This window comes from Petromyzon marinus, chromosome 50, assembly GCF_048934315.1.
Source record: "Petromyzon marinus isolate PM22_M1 ecotype Great Lakes invasive population chromosome 50, UKy_Petmar_22M1.pri1.0, whole genome shotgun sequence".
NCBI lineage: Eukaryota > Metazoa > Chordata > Hyperoartia > Petromyzontiformes > Petromyzontidae > Petromyzon > Petromyzon marinus.
Window position 1 is genome coordinate 6479830 of NC_133716.1, and position 13930 is coordinate 6493759.

General features: G+C 52.9%; 1 protein-coding gene across 2 annotated transcripts in view; it reads left to right on the forward strand.

Annotated features, from left to right (window-relative positions):
• The first annotated feature begins 4682 nt into the window (after positions 1 to 4682).
• Positions 4683 to 13930, forward strand: part of LOC116953181 (pappalysin-1-like) — a 126495-nt gene continuing 117247 nt past the window's right edge. For both annotated transcript variants that reach the window (XM_076074839.1, XM_076074840.1), the window contains exon 1: positions 4683 to 5090. In XM_076074839.1, the coding sequence (XP_075930954.1) occupies positions 4787 to 5090 (304 nt within the window). In that variant the 5' untranslated portion in view covers positions 4683 to 4786. The remainder of the gene's footprint in view (positions 5091 to 13930) is intronic.

Genomic DNA, 13930 nt, shown 5'->3' on the forward strand with positions numbered 1-13930 from the left:
GGATAAGATCCATTGACCTAAGAAGCTCTTCGTCAATGCTGATGAGCCCCAGAAGAGTGAAACTGGTCTAAAAAAAATTGAATAGATGCCGCTTCTCAATGCAAGTCCGCAAAAGAGCAATGGACCTATACCCTTAAAAAAATACGAATACTTTCACGTAGCATATATGTATCGAACGGAAGGTGTGGCTGATTTGGAATAACCAAAAGATGAAAACAATTTAGGTCCGCACGCCAATAGACATCCCAGGTACACAGTCTCTGCTGCGTATTGCTGCTGCCACCCTACAAACAGATGCATGCGTAGGGAGCCTGCCGTACACGGGCGCTCTGCTTGTGCCGGTTATTTAACCCGAGTGCAACTCTGCAGCCTCCTTCGTTAAGTTCGTCCCATGCCATTTCCTTCGGTTCACTCATTGTTCATTACCAATGGACGTCATAATGACAGTCATTATTATATCAAATAAAATCCAGGACACTCGAGCAATTGTTCTCAATCTTTTTGGTATGCCCCCCCCCCCACCCCAATCAAGACCACAGGTTCCTGTGCACCCCCCCCCCTCCTCTCCCGTTTACTACGGCCACAATAACCAGATAGATCACATGCCCGCACCTCTAGTCAAGGAGGCGTTCGTCTTGTGTTTTCGAATGACGAACGTTTGATGAGGCACGCTCATTTATTTCACGTTGCGCGCGAGTGCGTCGCGTCGCCGCATCGTGACGCTGACGTTTCCCTGCTCACGTTGGAATTGCCTCCCTGCACGGTATCCACGCTGCAGGCTACGCCCCCACACCCCCCCGCCCCCCACCACCACCTCCCCCATCCCCTCCCCTAAAATGTTGAGAACCGCTACTCCCTGGAGTAAGTTGCTACTGAACATCGCCTCTTGAAGCTATCCGGCATGCGTGCGCGCGGAACTCGACATCATCATCGTGTGTGTGTGTTGGCTATGACGTGCGCTCAGTGGGTTTGCTAATTGCTCAACACCACAACTCATAACCTCTGCTCGAGTCACGCAAACGAAGGGGGGGGGGCAATGCACGCAACGCGCGTGTGCACGTGTGCACGTGTGCACGTGTGCACGTGTGCACGTGTGCACGTGTGCACGTGTGCACGTGTGCACGTGTGCACGTGTGCACGTGTGCACGTGTGCACGTGTGGGGAGCGGTGGCGCAGTCGTTAGCGCGCATCGCTTATGAACCCTTGCGACCCGAGTTCGATTTTCATGCTCGTGGCCAACGACAAAGATTATTATTATTATATCGGAACCCGTCATGGGCCTCCCGAAACGTCGACTCAGCCTCAAATGAGTACCTGGTGCGGTGTGTAAACATCGCTACAGGCGGGGACAAAGGCGGTCGGGCGTGGTGCTGGCCACCCACCCTCTCGTGTACCGTGCCGGCCTTCATAGGTGCTCGCTAACAGCACTTGCCACAACAACAGTTCAAGGCTATAAGGGGGATCTTTACCTTGGTACGCGTGGCGACAAAGTCAACATGAAAGCGGTAGAGCAATGTGTCTGGTAAGGAAAAGGACATAGAGAGAGAAAGGAACGCGTGAGGAACTGTAGATCGTAATGTGAAGCGTGCATAATGCCAGGCACGTGCCAGAACTGACAGGTTCGTCTGTGGTCGAGTCTGTTGAGGTGTGTGTTAGTGTGTCTGTGCATGCATGTGTGAGGTTGTAGGCGCCGCGCTAACAACACTTGCCCCGTAAGTCTGTGCAGCCTATACTGGTGGTCTTTGTCTTTATATATATGTGTGGGCATTCGTGTGTGTTAGTTAAGCCATAACACCTGGATCCGCGTTGTGACCTCCTGCCAGCGCACGTAGCCTGGCACAAGCGCATCCCTTAGTGGTGAACGACTGCTGTTGTTGTTGTGCGTGTCTGTACGTGTGGTCTGTCCACGGGGAGCGGTGGTGTAGCGGTTAGCGCGCCGCGCTACGAACCCGGCCACCCCTGTTCGAGTCCCGCCCACGGCGAACACCAGCGACGATTTTATTATCTGAACCGGTCCTGGGCTACCCCTAGGTCGATTTAGCCTTAAATGAGTACTTGGTGCGGTGTGGAAACATCGCCACGAGGGAGACAAAGGCGGTCGGGCGTGGTGCTGGCCACCCACTCCATCGTGTGGCGTTCCGGCCTTCATAGGGACTCGCTAACAGCACTTGCCCCAACAGTCTGTTAAGGCTATACGGGGGGTCTTTGTCTTTGCACCCACTCCTGTGTATACGCGTGCGTGCGTTACAGAGAAGTGGGGGGCGGGGGCGATAGTGTCGTGGTTAGCGCACTGCATTACGAACCCGTGGATCCAAATTCGAGTCCCGCTCACAGCATAACCACCCGTGGGCCTCTCCTAGGTTGACTCAGCACTAAATGAGTGCATGAACGGTGCTATACGTAAATTATCAGCACCGGGGGAAAGAAAGGCGGCTGGGCGTGGTGCTGAATCACAGTTCCTATGATCACTGTTACATTGTTTTTATAGCTTTATTTGGGTGATTTCGAAAACGTTTTGGCTGAGCCATATGTGCTTCATAATAAAGGTCTTTGGGTTAGATCGCGTTATTTATAAATGTGTCGTAACCCTCCACCACCCGACACGGCCAATCAGCAAAAAAAAGTGTCACGTTGACAAAAGACAATTAGTTCACTACTTTAGCCCGACCGGTGTGCTGAAGAGTGAATCCACAACACACCGGTGCTTGTTGTAGTACAGAGCTAGACTGATAACTTTAATCTACATTGTCTTGTGGTTTTTTTATGGTTTTGCACACAGCATTGATATACGGTGCTTTTTCTGGAAGACTTTGCTGTTTTTTTCCCTGGATTTTTCTGTTGCGCGTAGTCACTTTAAGATGTTTTCTTGTTCATGTTTTTGTTTGTTGCGGTTGCACCCGAGTCAAGAGCCGAATGGCTCACAGGGCTACACCTAATAAATAAACTGAAAGTGTGACCACACACGTGTCGGCGTTCATATATGTGCTCGCAAACAGCACTTGCCCCAAGTCTATGAGAGGCAACACGGATAATTGTTGTCTTTTGACCGTCAAAGAAGTGCGCTTTGCGTCTTTAACTAACTTGCATGAGCGCGCGCGCGTCTTGTTCGACGCTAAGCACGTGGGCGTTCACGTGTGCGTGTGTGTGTATGTTTGTGTGTTCCCTGTGCGTGTGTGTGTCTGTGTTCCCTGTGTGTGTGTGTCTGTGTTCGCTGTGTGTGTGTGTGTGTATTCCCTGTGTGTGTGTGTTCCCTGTGTGTGTGTCTGTGTTCCCTGTGTGTGTGTGTCTGTGTTCGCTGTGTGTGTGTGTCTGTATTCCCTGTGTGTGTGTCTGTATTCCCTGTGTGTGTTCCCTGTGTGTGCGTGTGTCTGTGTGTCCCTGTGTGTGTGTGCGTGTCTGTGTTCCCTGTGTGTGCGTGTGTGTTCTCTGTGTGTCTGTGTGTCCCTGTGTGTATGTGTGTCTGTGTTCCCTGTGTGTGTGTCTGTCTTCCCTGTGTGTGTGTCTGTCTTCCCTGTGTGTGTGTTCCCTGTCTGTGTGTGTGTCGTGTTTCCTGTGTGTGTATCTGTGTTCCCTATGTGTGTGTGCATGTATTCCCAGGTGCTCGCTAACAGCACTTGCCCCTACAGTCTGTTAAGGCTATACGGGGGATCTTTGTATTCCCTGTATGTGTGTGTCTGTGTTCGCTGTGTGTATGTGTTCCCTGTGTGTGCGTGTGTGTGTATGTGTCTGTGTTCCCTGTGCGTGTGTGTGTATGTGTCTGTGTGTGTGTCTGTGTTCCCTGTGTGTGTGTTCCCTGGGCGTGTGTGTGTGTGTGTGTTCCCTGTGTATGTGTCTGTGTTCTCTGTGTGTGTCTGCGTTCCCTGTGCGTGTGTGTCTGTGATCCCTGTGTGTGTATGTGTCTGTATTCCCTGCGTGTGTGTGAGTCTGTGTTCCCTGTGTGTGTGTGTGTTCCCTGTTCGCGTGTGTGTGTTCCCTGTGCGCGCGTGTGTGTGGGCACACGCGCGCACAGGGCTGGGGCTCATCAGCGTGGTAGGTGCGACGATGTTGCGTCTCTGCGCGCTTTGAAAATGCGTGCGTCTTAGGCCCAACACGTGGAGGCGGGGCTGACGTAAGTAAAGGGAACGGTGCCTCACGCGTGATTGATTAGCCTTGGGTTATAAAAGCCCTTCGGGGCGAGATGGGAGGGTGGTCTCCGCTGACGGACAGTAGTGAGGCAAAGAAAGACAGAGAGAGAGAGGAGGAGGAGGAGGATAAGGGAGGGAGGGAGGCTTGCAGAAAGAGTGAAAAGGGAAAAGCAAGATTGAATGAAGCAGGCGGAGAGAAGCAAAGCAGAGAGTAGCGCGTAGAGGGTTGGAAGGACAAGGAGACATAGACACGAGAGGACAAGAGGAGATTCACACGCGAGAAGATTGAGACAGTGCGCGCGACTGGCACAATCTCGTCCGCTAACTTATGTGCAAAGTGCAGGGAAACATCAAAGGGCTCGCTCAGTATGACTGGGTTAGCGCAATAGCCGTCAGACCTGTGTTACAAGACTGATCATTACGCACAATAGTTAAATTGACACTTCGTACTTACGACTCGTATTATTATTATTATTAATCCTTCTGAATTCATAAATCAAGTACATTTCGTTGGTTCCTTCCTCGCTAAACTAACCAGGGGGGGGGGGGGGGTGGGTGGTGGTGGTGGTGGTGGTGAGGGAAGTTGCCAGCGTCTCTCTTCAAAAGGAAACGGCATCAACATCAACAACAACAACAACAAAAAACGAACCCAGGTAGTGGCCATGCGCACAGCCGAGGCAATGACGCTCTTCGTCTGCCTCCTCGTCGCCGTGACCCCGGCGCGCACCGCAAATCGTTACGGCCGTTACAGCCGCTATCCCAGGCGCGGCCCCACGGTGCTCCCCACGGGCACGGGCGGCGGCTGCGTCCCCGGCGTGGGAGTCGAGACGCTCTACTTCAGCGGACAGAGGGAGCAGCTGAAACTCAAGGGCGGCACGCCGCTGCTCTTGCGAACGCAAGCAGCCTTCACCGTCGAGATGTGGATTCGGCCCGAGGGAGGGCAGCACTCGCCGGCGATAATCGCAGGTGAGAGACTTCGATCAGCTCACCGGTGCTCTATCCCGATTCGCAAAGACGCCGCCGTGAGTTGGGTTGAGATCGCGCCGGAAATTAAGCTGTTGGTCAAAGTTGTACAAATGTGATCACGCACACAAACACACACACACACACCACAAAGACACGCAGACACATAGCTACCGGTTTATAAGGCGCATCCCCCGCCCCACATCACCCCGCAAACTATTGCTTTAGAATTCAGGGACAAAAAAGTGAGTATTCTAATCCAAAGAGTACGGTAAATGTATTATCTCAACGTAAAATAAATACGCTATTTTTTCTTCCCTACGATGTTTGCCGGTTTTACTGCGTGTTGCTCGGCATGATGTCCGACGTTTCGTTCATCGTCATCGGAACTTATTTAAGAACTGAACGCAAATAGCCAACTTTTTTGGCCTCGCGATTATATATCGCGTTGAAAGATTTTGTACAGCGCTGCTCAATTCAGTGAGCCGACGAAACTCCCGGCACGTGGAGCGAAACGTCGAACATCACTTGATTCAATCCTTGAGCACACATGCAGCACAACAGCGAACACCCACTCGGTGCGTTTTGTTTTCATTAAGTCCAACAACTGACTGGACATCCGCTCCTACGTTTAACGAGAACCGCCTGCAGGGTGTCGCACACATGGAGCTCATCAGCAGTCCTCGAAGTTGAATGCAATTTCGCATCGTCGTCATCATCAGCCATGATTAATCCACTGCTCTATTAAAGCATCCCCAAACGTTTGCCAACTCTCATGATCCTGCGACGAGACAATCCAGCGAGCGCCTGCGCGTGAGCTGATTTTATCGCTCCGTCTCCTCGAACGGTGTCCGCTCGGATGCATTCCATCTATCGGTTGCCGCTCCATGATTATTTCTGACCTTTGTTTGTTTCAACGGTGTCTAATACAACGAGGTATCTGTGGTCAGAGACATGGGTGTCATTCCGGGTTCACCAATCGCATCGAGTACTGTCATGAGTTTTCACTTAATTTGGCAACAAACAAAAAAATTCCAGCTCTGAGAATTCGAAAAAAATACATTTAAGGATTCCACTGCCTCGCACCTCTGTCTATGGTGGATAAGAGGTAACTTGAATGGATCTCAGACTTGATTTGAAGCTTTCGTGTCTGCAGGAATCCATACTTTTTGGTTCTTTCGGTAAAGTCACGTAGGTAGAAAATTAATAGATGACGACGTTTCGATCGCAACACAAGCGACCGTCTTCCTCTCACCTGAAGACGGTCGCTTGTTTTGCGATCGAAACGTCGTGATCTATTAACCTTTCTATCTACGTGACTTTACCGAAAGAACCAAAGAGAATGGATCTCAGACTGTTGTTCTGCGATGTTTGCTTCCGCGGGCCGTTGCATGACACGACGGGATGATGACACCGCTCGTTGCGAGATGACGTCGACGGCACAAGTAGGGGGGGGAGGACATAACAGACAGGCAAATGAAAATGTCGTGACTCAACACAAGAAAGCGTACGCAATAAGATCGACCGAAACTACCGTGGTGTTGCCGAAGCCGAGTCGGTGGCCGACTGAGTGAGCTCATGGCCTTGAGCACGCCGGGTGCAATTCTCGGTCAAGGTGGTCTATTTAATCAATCATACCTCGGGAGTTCAGCAAAAATATCATCGTTTTGTAAATTGTGAGAAGTTAACATAGCTTATTATATGGACATACTGATCCCCGTCAGAGCAACGTGGACTTTACAACAATTGCTCAGGACTTCCAATAGAAGACTGAGCGGGCGATTATTGTGAAAGCGTGTGGACGTGCGGAAAAAAAGTCACACAATTCTATTGGGTCGATACAATTGGTACCCATTTATGGGGTTGTTGAGAAGTTTTTCGTCCTATTCATCCAATCACCACCGCTGCTCATGGCTCTGCACGGAAGACCGGCGTCTCTCCACGCTTGCTCGAGCAGTAAACCTCAACCGACCTTGAACACGATGCATGACACAGGACCCGACATGTAAAACGGAAAGACGTCGGATGAGATAAGAGTATCGTTTGCCTTTTTAACGGCAGGTCTCTCACGAAAACGAAACTTGCGACTCCGCTGCAGGTGAACGCTCCCCCCCCCCCCCCCCCCGATTGTAAATACGCCTTTTCCTCTTACTCTGCGTGCATGGCGTTGTACACGGAGACCAATGGTACACCATTCCCCTTCAAATGGTCATCGTTAACATCGGCAAGGCTCTTCCTTCCGCAGGTTGAAAACGCGTACACACAGGCCACGCAGATCATAAGTCACGTCAAAGTGATTTCCTGCTCGAATGAGCAATGATGCGGTGCTCGGGCATGGAGGCGATGGTCGTAATTCCACATTCCTATGACGGGTCCATATGATAACAAATGTTGACTTTTATTGGACATGCAAGACTACATGATCACGTAACAATCGTTCATCTCTCGGCATTTTTGTCCTCATCATACTACGGTTGCGTTTGAGAGCGATGTACATGCAGCCTACATCAAACTAATGTAGAGCACAGTCAGGTATCATCGTTACTGACAGGCGTACCCTGTAGCGTAGTGCAAGTGCCGTGCGTCAAATAATCCCTGAGCCTGAAAACGAAGATCAAGTTGACAGCCGCTTTCGCTCTTGTTCAACGTGGCACGGGTTCCGATTCATGGATTCTCCTCGCACGCGGTTTTTTTTTTCTTTTCTTCTTGTCAACAACGGCAGTGTCTCTTGCGTTGCTTCGTCTCGTTTTGAAATCTGCCGCGCGTTTCCGCCCTTGCGAATCAGCGACGGCGTGCTGCGGTTTGCTCGAGCAGAGAGAGGCGTTGGGCGCACTCGTTCGCGCCTGTGTGAACGTCATTCATTGCACGCGCACACGTGCGAGTGAGTGGGTGACTGAGCGGGTGCGTGCGTACACCGAAAGGGGGAGCGGTAGTGTAGCGGTTAAGCGCGCTGCGCTACGAGCCCAGCGGCGACCCGAGTTCGATGTATATATTTGAAACGGTCATGGGCCTCCACGGGGTCGACTCAGCCTTGAATGAGTACCAGGGGCGGTGTGGAAACATCGCCACTGGGAAGACAAAGGCGGCCGGGCGTGGTGTTGGCCACCCACCATCTCGTGTACCGTGCTGGGCTTCATAGGCGATACTCGCTAACAGCACTTGCCCCAACAGTCTGTTAAGGCTATATAAGGGATCTTTGTCTTTGCATGTGTGTGTGTTGAGGGTGCGTACAACGTGTGTGTGTGAACTGGTATACATGCGCGTGGATGCGTATGTGCGTGTGTGCATTCACACGCATTCACGCGCACGTATACGTGTGTGTGTGTTCCCATGCCCATCTGGGTGTCAAAACGACCCTCCCTATCCAAATTTCAGAGCTCTGGTGCCGAGGCGCTCGGCTCTTGTTGGCCAGTGCCTGTCCAAAGTCGAACGGACACGACAGTGTGGTGACACAGTGTCCTCTCTGGACACGAACAGCTGTCAAACTTTGGAACGGGAAGCTCACCCGCGACAGATGACCTTTTTATTGTTTCATTTGACTTTCTCGAGTTTCTGTTTTGGCCACTCAAGGAGACAATCGGGGCGCGTTGAAAGCGCCCCTTTTTGCCGTGACATCGCGTGCTCGGTTTGTAAGCAGAGTTGTTGCGAACGAGCAAAGAATGACGCTTACCACAAAAACTTAAAAGCAAAAAAAACACCTCCCGTGCGCACTATTAGACGTTACGATCAATCGCTGATAACGAGAAGCTACTATTGAGACCGGCACGGCCCACGAGTTGGGTGGTGTGGCCATCGCCAGGCACGGCCGTCTTTGTCTTCCCAGTTATCATTCATGGCCGAGTCGACCTAGGGGGAAATCCAGGACAGGTTCAGACACGAGCACGCGCGCGCACCCCACGTGTTAGCCGTGCCCGGGAGGAAACGAGAGAAGCGCAGTGCGCAAACCGCTACACCACGGCTCGCCCCAAACATACAAAGGAGGAACGTCTCGCACCACAAACAGTCTCTGATAGACTGTTGGAGCAGGCACCTATTAAGGTCCGCATAGCGTGAACGAGGGGTGCGATGGAGCGAACACCCAAACCCATCCGCCCGTGGTCTCCGTATTGCATATGCCACGAGGGGGTGGGTGGTGTGCATCACGCTCGGCCGCCTTTGTCTTTCCAGCGACGAACGATGTAATCGTCGCTTGTGTTGGCCGTGAGCTCGAATCGAACCCGTGTCGCCGGGTTCGTAGCGCAGCGCGCTAGCCACTACACTACCGCTCCTCTATATACCAACAAAGATCCCCCGTGTAGCCTTAACAGACAGTTGGGGCAAGTGCTGTTAGCGAACACCTATGAAGGCCAGAACGGTACACGAGGGTGTGGATGGCCAGCACCACGCCCGACCGCCTTTGTCTCCCCAGTGGCGATGTTTACACACCGCACCAGGTACTCTTTTGAGGCTGAGTCGACCTAGGGGAGGCCCAGGACCGGTTCAGATAATCGTCACACTGGTGTTGGACGTGAGCGTGATTCGAACCGGGGTCGCCGGGTTTGTAGCGCAGCGCGCTAAACGCTACCGCTCCACATATTCGAACACACACATGCACACGCACTCCATAGCGAATGAGTCGTGGGCGCATTTGGACTGTCTGCAATAAATAACGCGCCGCCGCTGCCGCCGCTGCTGCTGCTGTGCGCCCTATCGCTCACGTCGCGGTCATCCAATTTGCCTGTAACAGTGGCACTTCAAAGGGTCTTGCTTTGTTGGCGCGGCCGACGGGCCAGTCACTGCTCGGCGAAAGCCGAGAGGCATGCGTCTTGCGGGAAGAGGTGCTCGCGGTTCTAAGTGATTACAGAACTCACAGTGCGTGGTGGGAGGGGGAAGGTTTTTTGGCGTGTGCGGGGAGGAGGTTGGAACGACTCTCCGCCCAACCACCACCGCCCCAAACTCCCCCATCCCCACTCTGCTTTGCCCTGGCCGCGTGCGCAGTGGCAAAAATACTCCGAACGCACTCTAGGCACCACGGATCGCGCGTCCCATCGACCACCAAACCGCCGCCAACCACGGCCTGCTTTAACGTGCTCGTGGGGACGCGGCAAAAAAAGTGAGCGAGCCGTGTTCGCCGGCAAGGGCTCGTTATAGGAGCCGTACATAAATGACGTCACGCGCCTAGGGGGGGGGGGGAGGGGGGGTGTTTGAGAAATATGACGTCACATCAAAATGCGCAACTTTAAATAAATATCGAATTGTTATAACAGCACCAATTGTTATAACAACACTCCTACAACATCAGAGTGCATCGCCACATTAAATACGCACTACAATGACAATAGTTTAAAGCGATTTGAAGCGTGTTAGAATGGTTTTGGGGGGGAGGGGAAGGCAGAGCTGTGTGACGTCATATTTGAGGGGGGGCGGGGGTCTGACTTCTTGTGACGCCGTGTGACGAGGTGGGGAGGGGGTGTCAAAAATCGTCCAAAATCGCGTGACGTCATTTATGGACGGCCCCATAGCCGCGTTAGAGCCGCGTTATGGCGATAATGATGGTGCGGACGGCGAGACAATGGGATAGTTCACGGGAGGGCTGCGACATTTGGTGGATGAAGTCGATCGAGCGACGGGAAATTAGAATCGACTACTGCTTTGTTGGCCAATTACTACAGCGGTCGCCAACACATCCTGCCACCATAAGCGGGGCCCACCCCCATGACGTCACCAAGTCCCGGCCGTGACCTCCCGTCCAGCGGCACAGGGGGGGGGGGGGGAAACAAAGGTCAGACGTTTTCATTTCGTGGTAATCATAAAGTTACAGTATGGAATACAGCACAGTACTGAGATACCCCCGCTATAAAATTCACGTTTGAATACACAGGATAGCTTCAAATGAGTCTTAAGAATCCTGTCTTTTTAGGAGGGTCCTGCAGTCAGATATTTGGCATTGGACGTGAGCAGGAGAAAACCCCAGTAGAAGCGAGTGGATTTCAACAAGACAATTATGGCAGACAGCTGTCAACATGCCTACAAGACCTCTCAGCAGCAAGTAACGTTAATACGTGAAGGCGACTGGCATTGGTCCTCTCCTAGGTCGACTCAACCTTAAATGCGTAACTGGTGCGGTGTGTAAAACATCAGCACTGGGGAGACAGAAGCGTCCGAGCATGGATCCGGCCACATTGCTCTTTCGTGCGCCCTGCCGGCCTTAATAGGTGCTCGCGAACAACAGAACGCGTGAAATGAACATTGCCACTACGAGGAGGGCAGAACGTGGAGGGTTGGAGGTTTGCTTTGCACACTCCATACCTACACCCTGACTGCCAACGGTTCGGGCAATGGTCCTTTTTCATGGCAGAGGTGGCACCTATCCCAGAGACAGCCAATGGCTGCAACCGCACTAAGATGTATAGGGTTTTTTTCCTTCATATTAGGGCAGATACCGCTATTCCTTTTATTTATTCACGGCCAATTTGACGGAGACATCACGCCGGGATGTGTGGAGAACACACGCGTGTCTATCTGCGGCCCAGACTACCCTCCCCCAAAGCCCGCAGTTAGTCAATCGGCAAACTCGCGTGTGCGGTGGGGTGACGAGTGGGTACTCCCATCTCAGTGTGGAAGAGTAGGCCAAATACCCCTCCCCCCCCCCCCACCGCCCCCTTTAGAGATGCTCTCCAAAGCTCCCTCCAGTTGCAGGGGCTTCCACCAGCAGTGGCGTGAGCAAGCGACTCCAGGGGGCTGCACCCCCACTGCCTCCTCTCTCTCTCTCAGTAGCCACGGTGCTGGATCGGGAAGGTTTCCCTCGCAAGCCGGGTTGTGAGTTTCGACGGGGGAAACTTTGCGGCCGCCTCTTCGGGAGATGTTGCGACCGGCAGAGAAACGGCACTCGGGGAGAACTCTGGAGGTTTGTCACGCGATGGGGACCGAGCGAAACGAGCGGTTCATCCGTGACGCCGTCCGCGCACTCGCGCACGTTTAGCAGTCGCGTGCACGAAGTGGCCTTACGGGGAGCTGCGCAGACGAAACCACCATTGTGCAGGCACAAGCGATAAACTCCCAAGCAGGGCAAGCGAGAGACTCCCAAGCAGGGCAAGCGATAGGCTCCCAAGCAGGGCAAGCGAGAGACTCCCAAGCAGGGCAAGCGATAGACTCTCAAGCAGGGCAAGCGATAGACTCTCAAGCAGGGCAAGCGAGAGATTCCCAAGCAGGGCAAGCAATAGACTCCCAAGCAGGGCAAGCGATAGACTCCCAAGCAGGGCAAGCGATAGACTCCCAAGCAGAACAAGCGATAGACTCCCAAGCAAGGGCAAGCGATAGACTCCCAAGCAGGGCAAGTGATAGACTCCCAAGCAGAGCAAGCGATAGACTCCCAAGCAGGGCAAGCGAGAGACTCCCAAGCAGGGCAAGCGATAGACTCCCAAGCAGGGCAAGCGAGAGACTCTCAAGCAGGGCAAACGATAGACTCTCAAGCAGGGCAAGAGGTAGACTCCCAAGCAGGGCAAGCGAGAGACTCCCAAGCAAGTTCAAGCGAGAGACTCTCAAGCAGGGCAAACGATAGACTCTCAAGCAGGGCAAGAGGTAGACTCCCAAGCAGGGCAAGCGAGAGACTCCCAAGCAAGTTCAAGCGATAGACTCTCAAGCAGGGCAAGAGATAGACTCCCAAGCAGGGCAAGAAAGAGACTCCCAAGCAGGTTCAAGCAATAGACTCTCAAGCAGGGCAAGCGATAGACTCCCAAGCAGGGCAAGCGATAGACGCTGAAGCAGGGCAAGCGATAAACTCTCAAGCAGGGCAAGCGATAGACTCCCAAGCAGGGCAAGCGAGAGACTCTCAAGCAGGGCAAGCGATAGACTCCCAAGCAGGGCAAGCGAGAGACTCCCAAGCAGGGCAAGCGATAGACTCTCAAGCAGGGCAAGCGGTAGACTCCCAAGCAGGGCAAGCGATAGACTCCCAAGCAGGGCAAGCGATAGACTCTCAAGCAGGGCAAGCGATAGACTTTCAAGCAGGGCAAGTGAGAGACGCTCAAGCAGGGCAAGCGATAGACTCCCAAGCAGGGCAAGCGATAGACTCTCAAGCAGGGCAAGCGATAGACTTTCAAGCAGGGCAAGTGAGAGACGCTCAAGCAGGGCAAGCGATAGACTCCCAAGCAGGGCAAGCGATAGATTCTCAAGCAGGGTAAGCGATAGGCTCTCAAGCAAGGCAAGCGATAGACTACCAAGCAGGGCAAGCGATAGACTCAAAAGCAGGGCAAGCGATAGACTTTCAAGCAGGGCAAGCGAGAGACGCTCAAGCAGGGCAAGCGATAGACTCTCAAGCAGTGCAAGCGATAGACTGCCAAGCAGGGCAAGCAATAAACTCTCAAGCAGGGTAAGCGATAGACTCTCAAGCAGGGCAAGCGATAGACTCTCAAGCAGGGCAAGCGAGAGACTCCCAAGTAGGGTAAGCGATAGACTCTCAAGCAGGGTAAGCGATAGGCTCTCAAGCAGGGCAAGCGATAGACTTCCAAGCAGGGCAAGCGATAGACTCTCAAGCAGGGCAAGTGAGAGACTCCCAAGTAGGGTAAGCGATAGACTCTCAAGCAGGGCAAGCGAGAGACTCCCAAGTAGGGTAAGCGATAGACTCTCAAGCAGGGTAAGCGATAGACTCTCAAGCAGGGCAAGCGAGAGACTCCCAAGCAGTGCAAACGATAGACTCTCAAGCAGGGCAAGAGATAGACTATCAAGCAGGGCAAGAGATAGACTCTCAAGCAGGGCAAGTGATAGACTTTCAAGCAGGGCAAGCGAGAGATGCTCAAGCAGGGCAAGCGATAGACTCTAAAGCAGGGCAAGCGATAGACTCCCAAGCAGGGCAAACGAGAGACTCC